At 50.8% G+C, this 14,044-nt stretch overlaps 1 protein-coding gene across 10 annotated transcripts in view; it reads left to right on the forward strand.

Annotated features, from left to right (window-relative positions):
* The window catches only part of KSR1 (kinase suppressor of ras 1), a 148,892-nt gene that overhangs the window by 75,468 nt on the left and 59,380 nt on the right, over positions 1-14,044 (forward strand). For all 10 annotated transcript variants that reach the window (XR_006603774.1, XR_001178570.2, XM_045070328.1 and 7 more), the window contains exon 2: positions 3,760-3,900. Coding sequence is in view for 7 of the 10 variants with exons in the window: in XM_045070328.1 (XP_044926263.1) it covers positions 3,760-3,900 (141 nt within the window). In the remaining 3 variants the exon portion in view is untranslated. The remainder of the gene's footprint in view (positions 1-3,759; positions 3,901-14,044) is intronic.

Genomic DNA, 14,044 nt, shown 5'->3' on the forward strand with positions numbered 1-14,044 from the left:
TACCATAGTTCAATCCCCCCAACAGACCACGGGCTCCATGTCCCCACACCTGTTGGACAGAGAGAACCTGGACTCAGAAAACCAAGCTGACTTCCCCGAGGTCGCATAACTGTTAAGTGGCAGAACCTACACTTGAACCCCAGTGTGGTTCAACTCCGAAGCCTGGTACTATGTCTGCTGCCCTGGGAACTTGGATCTCTCGGGGGTGACTGGGTTAGAAGAGTGAATAATGAGGCCACTGTGGTACGGGCTGCTGGCATGGTGTAGACCCCGCGTATGCTATGGGAGGCAGGGGTTGTGAGTAGGTCTGGGGCTGGGGGTCTTGCCAGAGACCTGGTCTGTGGCCAGAGGAGGAGGGGACTCGAAGCTACTGCAGGCAGTTGGAGCAGAGGCTCCGGGGGTAGGAAGGTACTAGAAGTCTTTGAGAAGTCACTTGCAGGTGAGTGTACACCTCCAGGGCACGGTGGCTCAGGGGTAGAGTGGAGTGGTAAAGAGCCTGGGAAGGAAGGTTGGGGCCATTGATTTTGGAACTGGCCTGTGGTCACCCTGGGAGGGATGGATCATTGGATGGGGGAGTCTGGACAAGGGACACAAGTGCCTTTGCTTTATCCTAGAGCATAAACGCTGCACTCACATCTTGTTTTTTCGCCTGCGCTCTAAAGATGTTCCTGGGGACTTAGTTCCACGATGGCACAGCGGATGCCCTTCTGTGGCAACCCAGGGTTGCCAGCCTCTGCCAAGACTGTTCCATTAGCAGCGACACTGAGAGGTGCAAAGAATGTTTGATTAGCAACGTCATCTTGGGGTATCTGCGAGGCATGTGGTCCAAGAAGGCTGGGCTTTGCCTCCGTGGAAGTTTCTCTAATTATCAAAACGGAATTGGGTGGAATTATCTTTGTTCTGACTCGGTGTTCCCTCTCTGGAAAATTGTGCCTGCTTTCCACTGAGCCCTTAGAAGGTGGCAGGATTTAACGGGGCTCAGGACCACACGAGGGCCTGGCGCCCTTCAGGCTAGCAGCCTGTGAGCCCAGGACCAAAGTTTCTAGGGAAATTTCAGAAAGGCTGGTGGAGAAGCAATGGTTTTGTTGTCATTGTGGGTCTCTTTTCACTCCTCACAAGGATTTTTTTTTTTTTTTTTTTTTTTTTTTAGATTTTATTTATTTAAGAGAAAGAGCAGAGGGAAAAGCAGATTCCCAGATAACAAGGGAGGCCCACATGGGCCTGGGTTCCAGGACCCTAGGATCATGACCTGAGCCAAAGGCAGACACTTAACTGACTGAGCCATCCAGGCGCCCCATAGGGATTCTTTGCCTGGGGTCTGTGGATGGAAATCAGGTGGTCCATGAATTTGGAGTGGAACAAAAGGAATCTTTAATGTCACTTGCCTTAACTGGAGTTTAATGTTACTCAGTTTGGATGTAGGCCACAAGGACATATGTGTCACTTGGTCTCCAGCAAAAAGCACAGCTGTTTGCATATTACCTTACAGTTGTGATGATATCTAAAAAAGTAGTTTGCTCTTGTCACAGCTTCAAAGCTGTCAGTTATGAAACCCATGGTCAGCTGTTGTTTCATGGGGTAATAAAGAAGGGCTTCGAGGGGCCCCTGGGTGGCTCAGTTGGTTAGGCATCCAGCTCTTGATTTTGGTTCAGGTCGTGATCTCAGGGTCCTGGGTTCAAGCCCCACATCAGGCTCTGCGCTCAGTGAGGAGTTTACCCGGGACCCTCTCCCTTTGCCCCTCCCCCACTGGTGCATGCACACGTGTGGCGTGCTCTCTCTCTCTCTCCCTCCCTCAAATAAATAAGTAAATCTTCAAAGCAAGAAATAAAGATGAGCTCTTAGTACTCTGTCACCATTCTAAATATTATTTTGAGAACTGTATTTAAATAAAATTGATTTCCTTTGTAATGCTAAGTGTTTCATTTGAAGCATTATTCTTAGAAAGGGACTAAGGACCTCTCTGGACTGCTGGAGGGGTCTGTGGTCCCCACATGGTCAAGTGCTCCTGCTAGGAATTTGGGAGCCTTTCTAGATATTTGAAATATTATATCCCTAATTATTACTACTTTTTAGTATTGTGAGGAACAAAAAGAATCCTTTAGAGAAATATACTGAGATATTTGCAGATGAGGAAGAAAGGAATGCATTAAAAATGAAAACCCTTTAGGAGACCGGGAAATGGCTCCTCTCGGCAGGGTCCAACAGGACTTTGGAAGGTTGTGCACACCTTCAGGGAAGCTTGAAAGTCACCAGGAGGAGGTCACTAGAGTCTTGTCAGTGTGACAAGAGCCCTCATGGGGTCCCTGGGTCCCTGGTCTCAGCCGAGCTTGGCAGCTCCCTGGTTCTCCTCTTGGGGCTGTGAGCTCATTGCTATCTGTTCTGCTCATCCTCCTTTTAATCAGTCCCAGGCCATGACCGAGGTTGGAGGGGGGCTCCCCCACACATCCCACCCACCTCGGCATTCATCAGTATTGTGCACGGGCACCTGGTTGGAGCCCAGGGTTTGTCAGAGAGAGCACCAGGCTGACCAAAACCAGGCTGTCCTTACTTAAACTTAACCTCTTGGGACACCTGGGTGGCTCAGTTGGTTAAGTGTCTGCCTTGGGCTCAGGTCATGATCCCAGGGTCCTGGGAGTCCCTGCTCAGCGGGGAGCCTGCTTCTCCCTCTCCCTCTGCCTGCTGCTCCCTCTGCTTGTGCTCTCTCTGTCAAATGAATAAAATCTTTAAAAAAAAAAACTTATCTTCTTGAGGTTTTAGCCTTTTGAGAGGCTTTTGAAAACTGTGGACCCTTTTCCCTTGGAAAATGCATAGACTCATACATCTGAAATTTGCATACATATCAGGGTGTGCTTCCTGAGAGCCTACTGGTGAGCCCAAGTGGAGGACTGCGGCCAGTCATGCCGCATGCCAGCAGGTGCTGGCATATGCTCCGAGTGCTTCATTTCCTCGTCCAGAAAATGGGATAACATTATCCCATTTTCTGTTGTTATCCCATTTTCTGGACGAGGAAACTGAGGCTTTTCTGGGCATGGGGGTTTAGTAACTTGCCCAGGGTCATAGGGCTAGGGGGTGCCTGAGCCCCCGGATCCCAGCCCAGGCAGCCTGATTCTAGGCTGGAAGGCTTCTAAGTGGGAGGTGACTCATTCTCCCCAAGCCCCCACATCTTCCATAGCCTCACGTTCTTACCCATCCTCCAACCCTCCCAGGGCAGGAAGCCCTTCTTTTTTTCAGTAGAGATTTATCAGACCGAGAGAGAGAGATAGAGAGAGAGAGAGAGAGAATGAGTGTAAGCAGGGGAGCATCAGGCAGAAGGAGAAGGAGAGAGAGAAGCTTAGTGCTCTCCATTGAGCAGGAAGCTTGATGTGGGGCTTGATCCCAGGACCCTGGGATCATGACCTGAGTTGAAGGCAGACACTTAATCTACTGAGCCACCCAGGCACCCTCAGGAAGCCCTTCTTTGGTCTCTACCCCATTCTCTCTCCTGACCAGTGTTGGCCATTGTCCTTAAGGATCATGGTCTGGGCGTGAGGCTGTGTCAGCCAGCCCTGGGGTGAGGAGAGGGTCTTGGGGGGCTCTCCAGGTCTTCTGCTGGCTTTCTTGGACCCTTCTCCTCTCCTCCTTCCTCCATTTCCTACTTCACTGGTGTTTGAATGATGGTGGTGGGGGGCACCCTGCAGGCTCTTGTGCATAATGCTTGGGGTGTAGAGTGCATGTATGAACCTCATACAAAATGGCCTCCTCTTTCCTGGGCTCCCACAGGCGAAGCTGGTCCGCTACATTTGCAAGCAACAGCAGTGTAAGCTCAGCGTGGCTCCCAGTGAGAGGACCTCGGAGCTCAACAGCTACCCTCGCTTCAGTGACTGGCTGTGCACCTTCAATGTGAGGCCAGAGGTAGTGCAGGTAAGCGGGTTGTGGAGCTGGGGTCTGGAGAGGGGGAATGGTTGGGTGGGGGGTTGTCGGGCATGGGGGACCACACACAAATCCACGGACTGGCTCCTGTGGGAGTGTGACTGGGAGGACAGCGGCCGGGGGAGGGACCCAAGGCAAGTGTGGCTCTTAGCCTGTGTCCCAGGGCCTCTGCCGAACGAGTTGGACAGCCTGACCACACTGATGGTTCATTGATTTCCCCCTAAGAACACCCCGTGGAAACATTGGCTGTGTGACAGGCACCGTGCTATCAACACTTTGTCTAGATAATCTCACTTAATTCTCGCAAAACCCCTGAAAGAATTACTCTCTTGTTGCTGCTTTATATTTGAGGAAATTAAAGCACAGAATGGGTACGTGACTTGTTTGAAGTCATGCAGATAGCAAGTGAGCCGCTTTGGGATTTGGAAACAAGAGCCCGAGTTTAGTTTTCTCTTGTATCTGCTGTAATGTACTATTTTCACCACTCAGTTCCCTCTTCCCATCCAGCCGGCCTACCCACCCCTCCCCACCTCAGCCAAGTAACTGATCAGCCAGTGAGCCTGGAGAGCATATCCTATGCCAAGTGTCAGGGGCACAGGGCCCTCTCCCCACCACCCCCCATGAGGCATCAGTAGATTAGTGCCTAGCAGGTGCAGTTCACCCAGCCAGATCTTTCAAACGCCTTTGATTATAAAATTAAAAAGTTGCTGGCTCTTGCTATTATTTTAAAAGCAATAGGGATTTATTATTTAGACACACCTTGGAAAACGGAGGAGGAAAAAAAAGTCACACATATATTTCCACGACTCAGCAAAAGTTCACAATCATTAAAATTTCAGTATTTCCTTCTGGTTTTCTTCCCCCCAGCTAATAGTTAAGTCTTCTAAAAATTTCTAATGGGTCAGACCCGTGCTATAAGGTAGTTACGAGCCAATGTGGCTACTCTGTCCTTGGAATGTGGCAAATCCACGTTGAGATGTGCCGTCATTTCAAGGCTAGGAGTCCAAAGAGGTGCTGAATTCTGAAGACTTCATATAAAAAAAAAATTAACACGAATAACTTTTCATGTTTTGTATACATTGAATATATATAATTGGGGTCTATTAAGCTAAATAAAATGTTAAAATTAATTTCGTGAAATACACTCACTTTTTAAAGTGTGGCGACTCAAAAATGGAAGTGTGTGGCTTGCATTGTATTTCTCTTGGGCAACACTGATTCAAACAATCCTGAATAAACAGTTTTGTTTTGCTCTTATCATACGCTATTGCTAGCCAGCATGTTTTCTTTGTAGCTTCACACTTAATAACGCCCCCACTTTTGAAGTAGCTGCGTAATGTTTGATTGCGTGTAGGGGTGCGGTGTGTCAGAAGGGGAGGTTCATCCTATCCTTGGCTATTTCTGTAACACAGGGTTAATATGATTTCTGCCGTTCTTTGTATATTTAGGAATTTTCCCTGGGAGAGATTTCCTGGACAGGAAGTGGCGTGATCGTGAAAGGTCCTGTCATGGGGAGGAGGGGTGGGAGTGCATGGGGGTGAATGAGGGGACCCAGGAGGGCTCTTAACATGTCACATGTGTCTGACCTGACCTGGTGCACGCCCACAGTTACAAAACTGGCAGGAAGGGACACCAGGGTGGCTCAGGGGTTACTGCTTTGGGCTCAGGTCAGGATCCCAGGGTCCTGGGATCGAGCCCTGTGTCGGGTTCCCTGCTCAGTGGGAGGCCTGCTTCTCCCTCCTCCACTACCCCTGCTTGTGTTCCCTCTTTCTCTCTCTGTCAAATAAATAAAATCTTTAAACAAAAAACACCAAAGTTGGCAGGAAGGAGCTGGTTTTTGTGAAGGCTGAGGGCAGCTCCTCTGTGACATGGAGTGTCCTAGGACTTTTTTTTAACATTCAAACGCACACATTGAGGCCCTCCGGTCTTACAGCTTCCTGCTGCCCAGGAAGGAAATCTCAACGACATGGAATGGTTGTCCGTGGTGACGTGTTGAAAGTCATGGACTTGGGAGCTGGAGAGTGTTAAATGGTCGCCCCTGCCCCCCAGCCAAGCCCAGCCTTGACCCCTCCCCGCCCCCAGTCGCAGAGATGGGAAGCAGCTTCTCCTCACACCGCGTCTGTAACACCGTGGAGGGTGCCGGGGCTCTGCAGAGGTAGTGACTTGCCCGGCATCTCACTGGCGTCCTCCCTAACTTGACAGGCAGAGACCGCAGGTTTGGAGAAGCTGAAAGGCTCTGGGATGGTCCGGAGCTGGTAACAGGGATACTCTCGAGGTTCAGACAGGGGACTGGTAGACTCCACACTGCATTCTCACTTCCTTTCTAGAGCCCGAGCCACCTCTGGCAGATGGCTTAGCTGCTCATGCTATTTTTCTTGGGTCTGCCTAGATCTGGAGTGTACCAGACACCCCGTTGCAGCCACGTCCTTCTGTGAGAGAGGAGCCAGGTGTGCCCAATACAGAGGCTGATCCCAGGGAAGCTGGCTGCAGGGGCGTTTTAGCCTTTGGAGATCCCTGTGGGGGGCAGCTGGCACACGGGTCTTCCAGGCAGGCCTAGAGGCATAGCAGACACTGAGTGAGATGGTGTTTGAGTCATGAGGTCATGAGTGCGCCAGAGCTGGCACTGAATGAGGGGCAGGCTTGTCTGTAGGGAGGCGTCAGGCAGGCGGGAGAGCCCAGGTGCCTCATGTGGTTTGGGAACCAGGCTGCTACCCAGCCTTGGGGACTGGGGTAGTGTCTGAGCAGACAGTTGGGTGGGACTTCTGCAGTTGTTCCAACTGCAGACTTCTTCAGTTGCAGGCACTTCTCTTGCCTGGACTCCTGCAGCAGCCTCTTAACTGTCTCCCTACTTTCATTCACTCCGTTCCACTTCCACACAGCAGCCAGAGAAACATAATAAGAAACACAGTATAGTTTGAAACATAATATAACTAAGAAACATAATATAGATCATGTCATTTTCCAGTGCTTCCCATTTCTTTCTGAATAAATGCCAGATTCCTCACCCACTTGGGCCTCTGCTGGCCTCTCTGACCTTATCTCTCTCATCCTCCTCTTTGATCCCTTTGGTCTGATCTTTGCACTCCCTCTTCCTCTCCTTGGAGTGCTTTCTCCTTGGCAGGTCCATTGTCCCCTCCTCCGAGCAGTCTTCCCTGATAACCTGATCTAAAGGTCACTCCTACCCTTTGTTTTCTACCAGTGCATCTTGGCTGATTTTTCTCAATGACACTAGCCATTGGAGTATATCTGACTTATTTGTTGTTTGTGGTCTGTCTGCTGTCTCCAACTGGAATACAAGCTCCGTAACAACCTAGCGAGTGTTGGGCTCAATGTGACCGTCAAGAGGCAGAAAGGGTGAATCTCACGGTTACAAGTTGGGTATCCCAGGAGTTGAGGGTTTGGTCCTGAGTGGGTGGTGACACAGGTTACTCCTAGGTGTGGCTTTTCATACCCTGCAAGAGAAGCCACTCTAGAATCATAGCCCCAAAGACCCACCTTCCCAGCTCTGCCTGGCTACCCACAACTCAGCCTCCGGGAAGAACCCTGGGGAAGTTGGTGCCCTTGGGAATCCTTGGGTCTCTTTGGCACTCCTCTTCTGACCATATCCACATGCTTCACTCATTAAGGGGTTGTGGTTCTGGGAGCCCAACTGGCCTTCCTCTGCTAGGCCTCTGTAGTCTGGTTACAGGCTGCACCGGGACCTACATGCCTCTTGCACTCTGAAGGGCTTGTGGGGTCAAGTGCTTAGAGGCACAGTGGTGTTCAGCGGGTTGGAGGAGAGAAAATTCTGGCACTTTTCTCACCTTTCATCCTCAGCTGCTGTTAATTCCTGAGTGAGAGTCAGCCCCACAGAGGATGCTGGAGGCTTGTGCACAGGTAGCTCGAGACAGCCATCGGGGGAGCGAAAAGCAGGGGGCAGTCAAGGAAGGCGGGGAGAGCAGGGGCTGGCTGGAGGCAGTGTTCTGAGTCAAGAGGCAGCAGGAGTCCGTTCAAGGCCTAAGAAGGGCAGGAGGAGGACAAATGCTGGGCCCCGGTCTGCCTCCTGCGCCCTTGCGGGCTCCAGAGCTCACTCATGGGCATCCTTACCCAGAGACTGGAGGAACTGAGGCCGAGGGGGTGGGAGCAGGAAGAGAGTGGGCCAGGCTGCCTGAGAGTACTAGGGCATGGGCCAGCAGCTTTCTGCTTGGGTTTTAAGAATCACAAGGAACCACTGGCCAGGTATCTGGCCAGGTATCTTCCCTAAGCCCTCCAGACCCCTTTTCTCTATCTCATTCTATTTCTTCCCCTCAGATCTCAGGTTGGTTCTTAGGCCCAGGCCAGAGTATGCTGAAGGTTGGAAAGGAAGGCTGTTCTCATTAGTAATCCTAGCCTCTGCTCACTGGGGCAGGGGCTGCCTCGCCTTGGCTCTGCTGCTGGAGTCTCTCCTTGTACCTGTGGGGGGTAGGGGGTGCACAGCGATGGGGGCCCGGAGTTAGAGCCGCATCCCGGCACAGGCCTCATGGTGGGCCCAGGGGGTGTGGGTCTTATTTTCCACTCAGACAGTTTGGACTCTGACACCTACCCTCCCCTGCTCACCCTAGACGCTGATGGGTCTTGTGTGCTTGTAGCTGGAATTGGTTCTAAAACTTCCACTCACCAAAGATAGGTGCAGAACTCAAGAAATTGAAGCTCCAAACATCATAAAATCCCATGCTTTGCCAAAAAAAAAAGTGACCTCAGAGATAAAACCCTTTAACATTTTTTTTTTTTTAAAGATTCTTATTTATTTGATAGAAACATGGCAAGTGAGGGAACACAAGCAGGGGGAGTGGAAGAGGGAGAAGCAGGCTTCCTGCCGAGCAGGGAGCCTGATGTGGGGCTCGAACCCAGGACCCTGGAATCATGACCTGAGCCGAAGGCAGATGCTTAGCGACTGAGCTACCCAGATGTCCCAGAACACTTTAACTTCTGAATGTCATCTGAGCATTGCTTATTTTCTTAAATAGATGTTTTGTTTTGTAATAATTTGAGATTTATGGAAAAATTGCAGTGATTGTATGATTGTACAGAATTCCCATATATGGCCTTCACCCAGGTTCCCGCCATCATTATCATTATACGTTCCTGCAGCGCGTATTTGTCAAAACTAAGAACACAGTGTTGGTACATCACTGTTGACTAAATTCCAGACTCTCTTTGGATTTCCCCAGTTTTTCCGTTAGAAGCTTCCTTCAGTTCTAGGAGCCGATCCAGGATAGCACATTGTTCTTATTTACATACAAATTTGTTTCCTTTTTATTTTTGATAGTTGCTAAAATGGGCTCGTACAGTATTTTCTCAGTCTGAATCTCATCTCTGCATGAGTCATACAAATCCATCTCATTCCTCTTTGATAGTAGAATCATTAAGAGGGAAGATTTCCTCGAGCCAGCCTAGCAGTGACTGGGGTAAGAGGTGCCCATGGGCACATGTAGAGGTGCACGCAGAAAGCTTCAGCCTGCGTCCACAAGCGTCCATCTCCAGCTGGAGATGGAGATGGGGACTTTAAAACAGCGTCCTGTTATGTGGCCTTTCCTTTTTTTTTTTTTTTTTTTTTTTTTTTTATGGTTGGTTGGTTGGTTGGTTGGTTTTTAGGAGAAGAGTCTGAATCATGAAGTCTGGCAGTTTCCTTTGCTGAGCCATCCATGCTAAAGGGCCCCTGATGGTGGGAGCTGTCCCTTCAGTCTCTGTGTTCTCTGCGTGTCTTGCCCTCCCCCTGGAAAATAGTGCCTTTCTGCTGCATGAAGAGGGGGCTGGATGCAGATGTGGCCCCAGGCTGGTCGTGGCCCTTCCTAGTTTCTGGTGTGGAGGCAGGGCCTCTCCTCCCCTCCTTTCCTTTCTGAGTTAGATCTCAGCCCCCTGCTGCTCCAGAGCCCACAGTGGGTGCTTCTGACATATGTGATCTTTGATTCTAACTCCTTTGGTGACCAGAAGCTCAGGAGACACCTTCCTACGTGGACCCCATGTACACTAGATCTTCCTCTAGAGTGACACTGTCCAGTAGAACTTTTGGGACAATAGCAGGATTCTTTACCGCCCTACCCAACGTGGTAGCCACCAACCGCGTGTGACCATGGAGAACTTGAATATGATGAGTGCAACGGGGAAGCCAAAATTTAGATTTTGTTTTATTGTAATGAATTTTCACTTAAAGAGACATATGACCCTCGCTGTGTCAGACAGCGCTGATCTGGAGCCTGCCCTGGAGGGACCCCATGCTCACAGCCAAGGTGCTAGAGACACTCCCCCCACCGCAGGAGCTCACAGGCTACCGTGAGACTTGCCGAGAGCTGATATCAAGTGCCCTGATGGAAGGCAGTCTGGGGTCCGGGAGGCTGGCAAACCCACCCTGGGAGGATGGAGAAGGACCAACACCAGGGGAGGGTTCCCCTCAGAGCTGGGAACTAGGCTGAGCTAGGAAGGGCAAGAGGGCAGGAATGGTAGCAGCAGAGCCCCTGAGGACTGAGAGCGCTCTTTGGGCCTCCCAGGAAGTGTTTGCAAAGGGCTTGCCCTGGGAAGAGACCGGCGAGCAGATGGTCACTTTGTGGAAACCTTCGTGTAGGGGCATTTATCTGGAGACCAGCGCCATGCTTGTTTGTGTGTGCGAGAGGGTGCAAGAGAGCACTAGAGTTGTTTTAGGGACACTAAAACCCCTGCTGGTGAGAAGGCTGGGTTCATCATGAGGACAGTGAAAGGTGAGCCATTGCTGGTGTGGGAACCTGGGGCACAGCATGGAGGAGGGGATCTCAGGCCTAGCACCGAGAGCACGAGAGTGATTCGGAGCAAGGTGCCTCCACCCTCCCCAGACACCTAGAGTCACACACTGTGACTCTTTCCACCCTCCCCTGCCAGACCTTTCACAGGCTAAACATCACAGCTTCATGTTCTGGCTGTAGCTCAGGGGGGAAATGATTTCAGAGCCTGCTGGCATGAAGCCTTTTTTTTTTTGGTTCAGCAATTTCCCTGTTGGAAGTTGCTAGAGGAAGTGGTGAGCACTGGCTGGGATCCATCCTAGCTGTGAGAGGTGAGCGCTGCAGAGGCCAGGACCCCAGGGCCCAAGCCAGAGGCCATGGACTCCCCTGAGGAAGCTCTTACTGGTGGCATTTTCTGAACTGAAGATGCAGGCGAGTCCGGTAAGGGGCTTTTGTTAAAGCCCTGACACAGCAAGTTTCTCTATCCCTTCTCCTCTACTACTCTCACGTTCCCATGTTTGAAATCAGGCCTTCTCTTGGGGATGGGAAGCGAGCTCCCTGGGGTCTGCCGCCATCTTGGTTTCCCACTGGCTGGGAGTGACCCTGGCCCTGTGTGGGCCCCGAGTGGTGGGCTGTGTGAAGCCAAAGGCTGTGGAAGAATAAACCAGGAAAGTGAGCTGGTGTTTGGCTCCTGGGTTCAGCTTTAATGCATATGAATCCTGCTGTCAGTCTTCTGGTCATCCTCACCCTCTCCCCGGGGAGCCAGAGGCCGCACTAGGCAAAGGCCTTGCTCTTGGCAGCTGGGAGCCGCCTCTGAATGCAGCATTCACTCTCTCTGGGCTGTGTGGGGAGACCCAGGCCAGCGTGTCAGCCTCAGTGGGGGATTGCCACTAGGGATTTGAGGCATCAGGACCAGCCCAGCAGGATGGGGAGATGGAGGCCTGGTGGTGGGGAGGGCGGCTGTGCCCGTGTCACCCAACCAGTCAGAACAAGAGATGGAGGTGGGATATGGAAGGAAGGTGGCATTTTGTGTTAATCCTTATACCTGGGGGAGGGGGTGGGAGAGACCCCCGGTCCCCATACTGTGTCTGAGCAAACTGACGTTCAGAGAAGTCGAGGGACCTGTCAGGGTCATACAGTGAGATGATAGCTGGGTCAGGATTCTCAAGCCAGTCTCCCTTCCTTGACTCAGCTTCTTACTTAGATTAGCCCAGCCTGGGGTTCCTGTATGCCGTTGTATAATTGAATTGAACTCTTTCAGGACGCCCGGGTGGCTCCGTTGGTTAAGCGTCTGCCTTTAGCTCAGGTCGTGATCCCAGGGTCCTGGGACCGAGCCCCCACATCAGGCTCCCTGCTCCGCGGGGGGCCTGCTTCTCCCTCTGCCTCTGTCTGCCACTCCCCCTGGTTGTGCTTTCTCTCTTTCTCTCTGGCAAAAAAATAAATAAATAAAATCTTCAACAAGAAAATAACTTGATCTCTTTCTGTCTCCCTCCTTCTCCCCCTCCCCCTTCCTTCCACCCTCTCTCTGACCTTTTTTCTTCCTCTCTTCCTCCACCTTTTCCGTAATACCCACTCATTCTATATCCATTGATCACTTACTCTGATTAGTTACCACTGAAGATTAATTGATGCACAAAATACAGTCTTCCCTGGGGGCTTATCAGGTGGTGGGATGTACACAGCTACAAATAACCACCATAGAAGCAGGCTGACGGGCCCCAAGGGAGGAAGGGCTGAGATGGGGCCTGATACAGAGCTGAGGGCCTTCCTGTGTTGTCTCCTGTCCACCCAGCCATGCACTCATTCGGTTTCTACTTAGCTCCTGTTAGGTGCCAGGCCCTGTTCTAGGTGTTGGGCCTGCGTTCCCGTCCTTACTGAGCTGGCATACATCCATCCCTCTCTCCAGTTGATGAAGTGGTTTATTTTCTGAATCTGAGCCAAAATGCTCTGTTTTAAGCTTTAAGTGTGAGGTCGCCCCTGGTTTTTAGAAACCTGAAAAAAACCAGAGCATGGGGGTGCCTGGGTGGCTCAGTGGGTTAAGCTTCTACCTTCGGCTCAGGTCATGATCCCAGGGGCCTGGGATCGAGTCCCGCATAGGGCTCTCTGCTCAGCAGGGAGCCTGCTTCTCCTCATCTCTCTCTCTGTCTGTCTCTCTGCCTATTTGTGATCTCTCTCTCTCTGTCAAATAAATAAATAAAATCTTTAAAAAAAAAAAACAAAACAGAGCATGACTGTTTTGGTTAGCCTCCCATACTGGTTGGCATTTATGAATGGTGAGCCCATCTCCTCCATCCTCTGGGTTTCTGGGCTGCCAGGCCCAGTGAAAATGGACTAGACCGGGGATCCTGTGCCATTCGGGCAGGAATCTGGCTGTTTCCTTTGCTGTTCTGTCTCTGCTGCCTGGCACATTGAAGGTGTCTTGTTGAATGAATGACTTCAGATCAGATCATCCAAAGAGTTTTGGTCCCTTGGGCTGAGGGATCTCAGGAGTGTTCTTGTCTGGGCTCTTGAAGGTTGAGTTTTGGGAGCCTCTGGGGAATGGTGTCTGGGGGCTGCCGAAGGCGGCTGAGATCAGGGTTCCTGAGCTGGCTCCGCTGTGTTCGGTGAGGGGCTGGACTTGGTCTAGCTGTGTGCCTGTAGCCCTGCTGTGGATGACTTAGAGTTGCCTGAGCTACCTCTGGGGCCACCCAGCTCCTGGGCTGTCAGTTTCTATCGAGTGTCCCTTCCTCCGGGACTGGCCTTAAAGGCAAGATTGCTCTAGAACACACCTAACCAGCCTAGATATATCACTGGGAAATTCTTGCGTCAACACCACCCTGTTTTAATTATTGTAAGCAAAAGCCCCTTCTCTCACTACCGTTCTTTTAAAAGAAAATCAACATAGGCATTTTGGTGGCTTGGTTCTCATCCATATGCTTTTGGGGAGGTAGCAAGATTCGAAATAGGCAGCCCCGAACCTGGTGTTGGGAGGCAGACAGAAACTTGATTTTGCTACTTGTTCATGGACAAGTCTCTTACCTCTCAGCTTGTTTACTTGTCCGTCGGTTGTCTAGCTAGAAACTAAGCAGTCACTTCTCATTCCTTCTGTTTCCTTACTTCCACGTTGGATAGCAAAGCTTGCTGGCTCTATTTCCAAATATATATCCCAAACCCACTTATGTCTCTTTTTTTTACAATGCCCCCTGCCACCCTAGGCCTAGCTACTACACGGACTTTGCCGTGGCACCTACATCACTCTCTCTATATCTACTCTTGCCCTCTCTTGCATTTCTTCTCATTTTTATAAGCCAGGAGTGATTTTTCTTAAAACCCAAATCTGATCATCTCGCTTTTCTGAGTACGGTCCTTCATTCAGTGTCTTGCCCTCAACATAAAATCCAAACCCCTTCACTATTACTTGTAAGGCCCTGAAGTATTTGGCATCT

This window comes from Mustela putorius, unplaced genomic scaffold (assembly GCF_011764305.1).
Source record: "Mustela putorius furo isolate JIRA1106 unplaced genomic scaffold, ASM1176430v1.1 tig00003962_pilon_pilon_pilon, whole genome shotgun sequence".
In the NCBI taxonomy this organism is placed as follows: domain Eukaryota; kingdom Metazoa; phylum Chordata; class Mammalia; order Carnivora; family Mustelidae; genus Mustela; species Mustela putorius.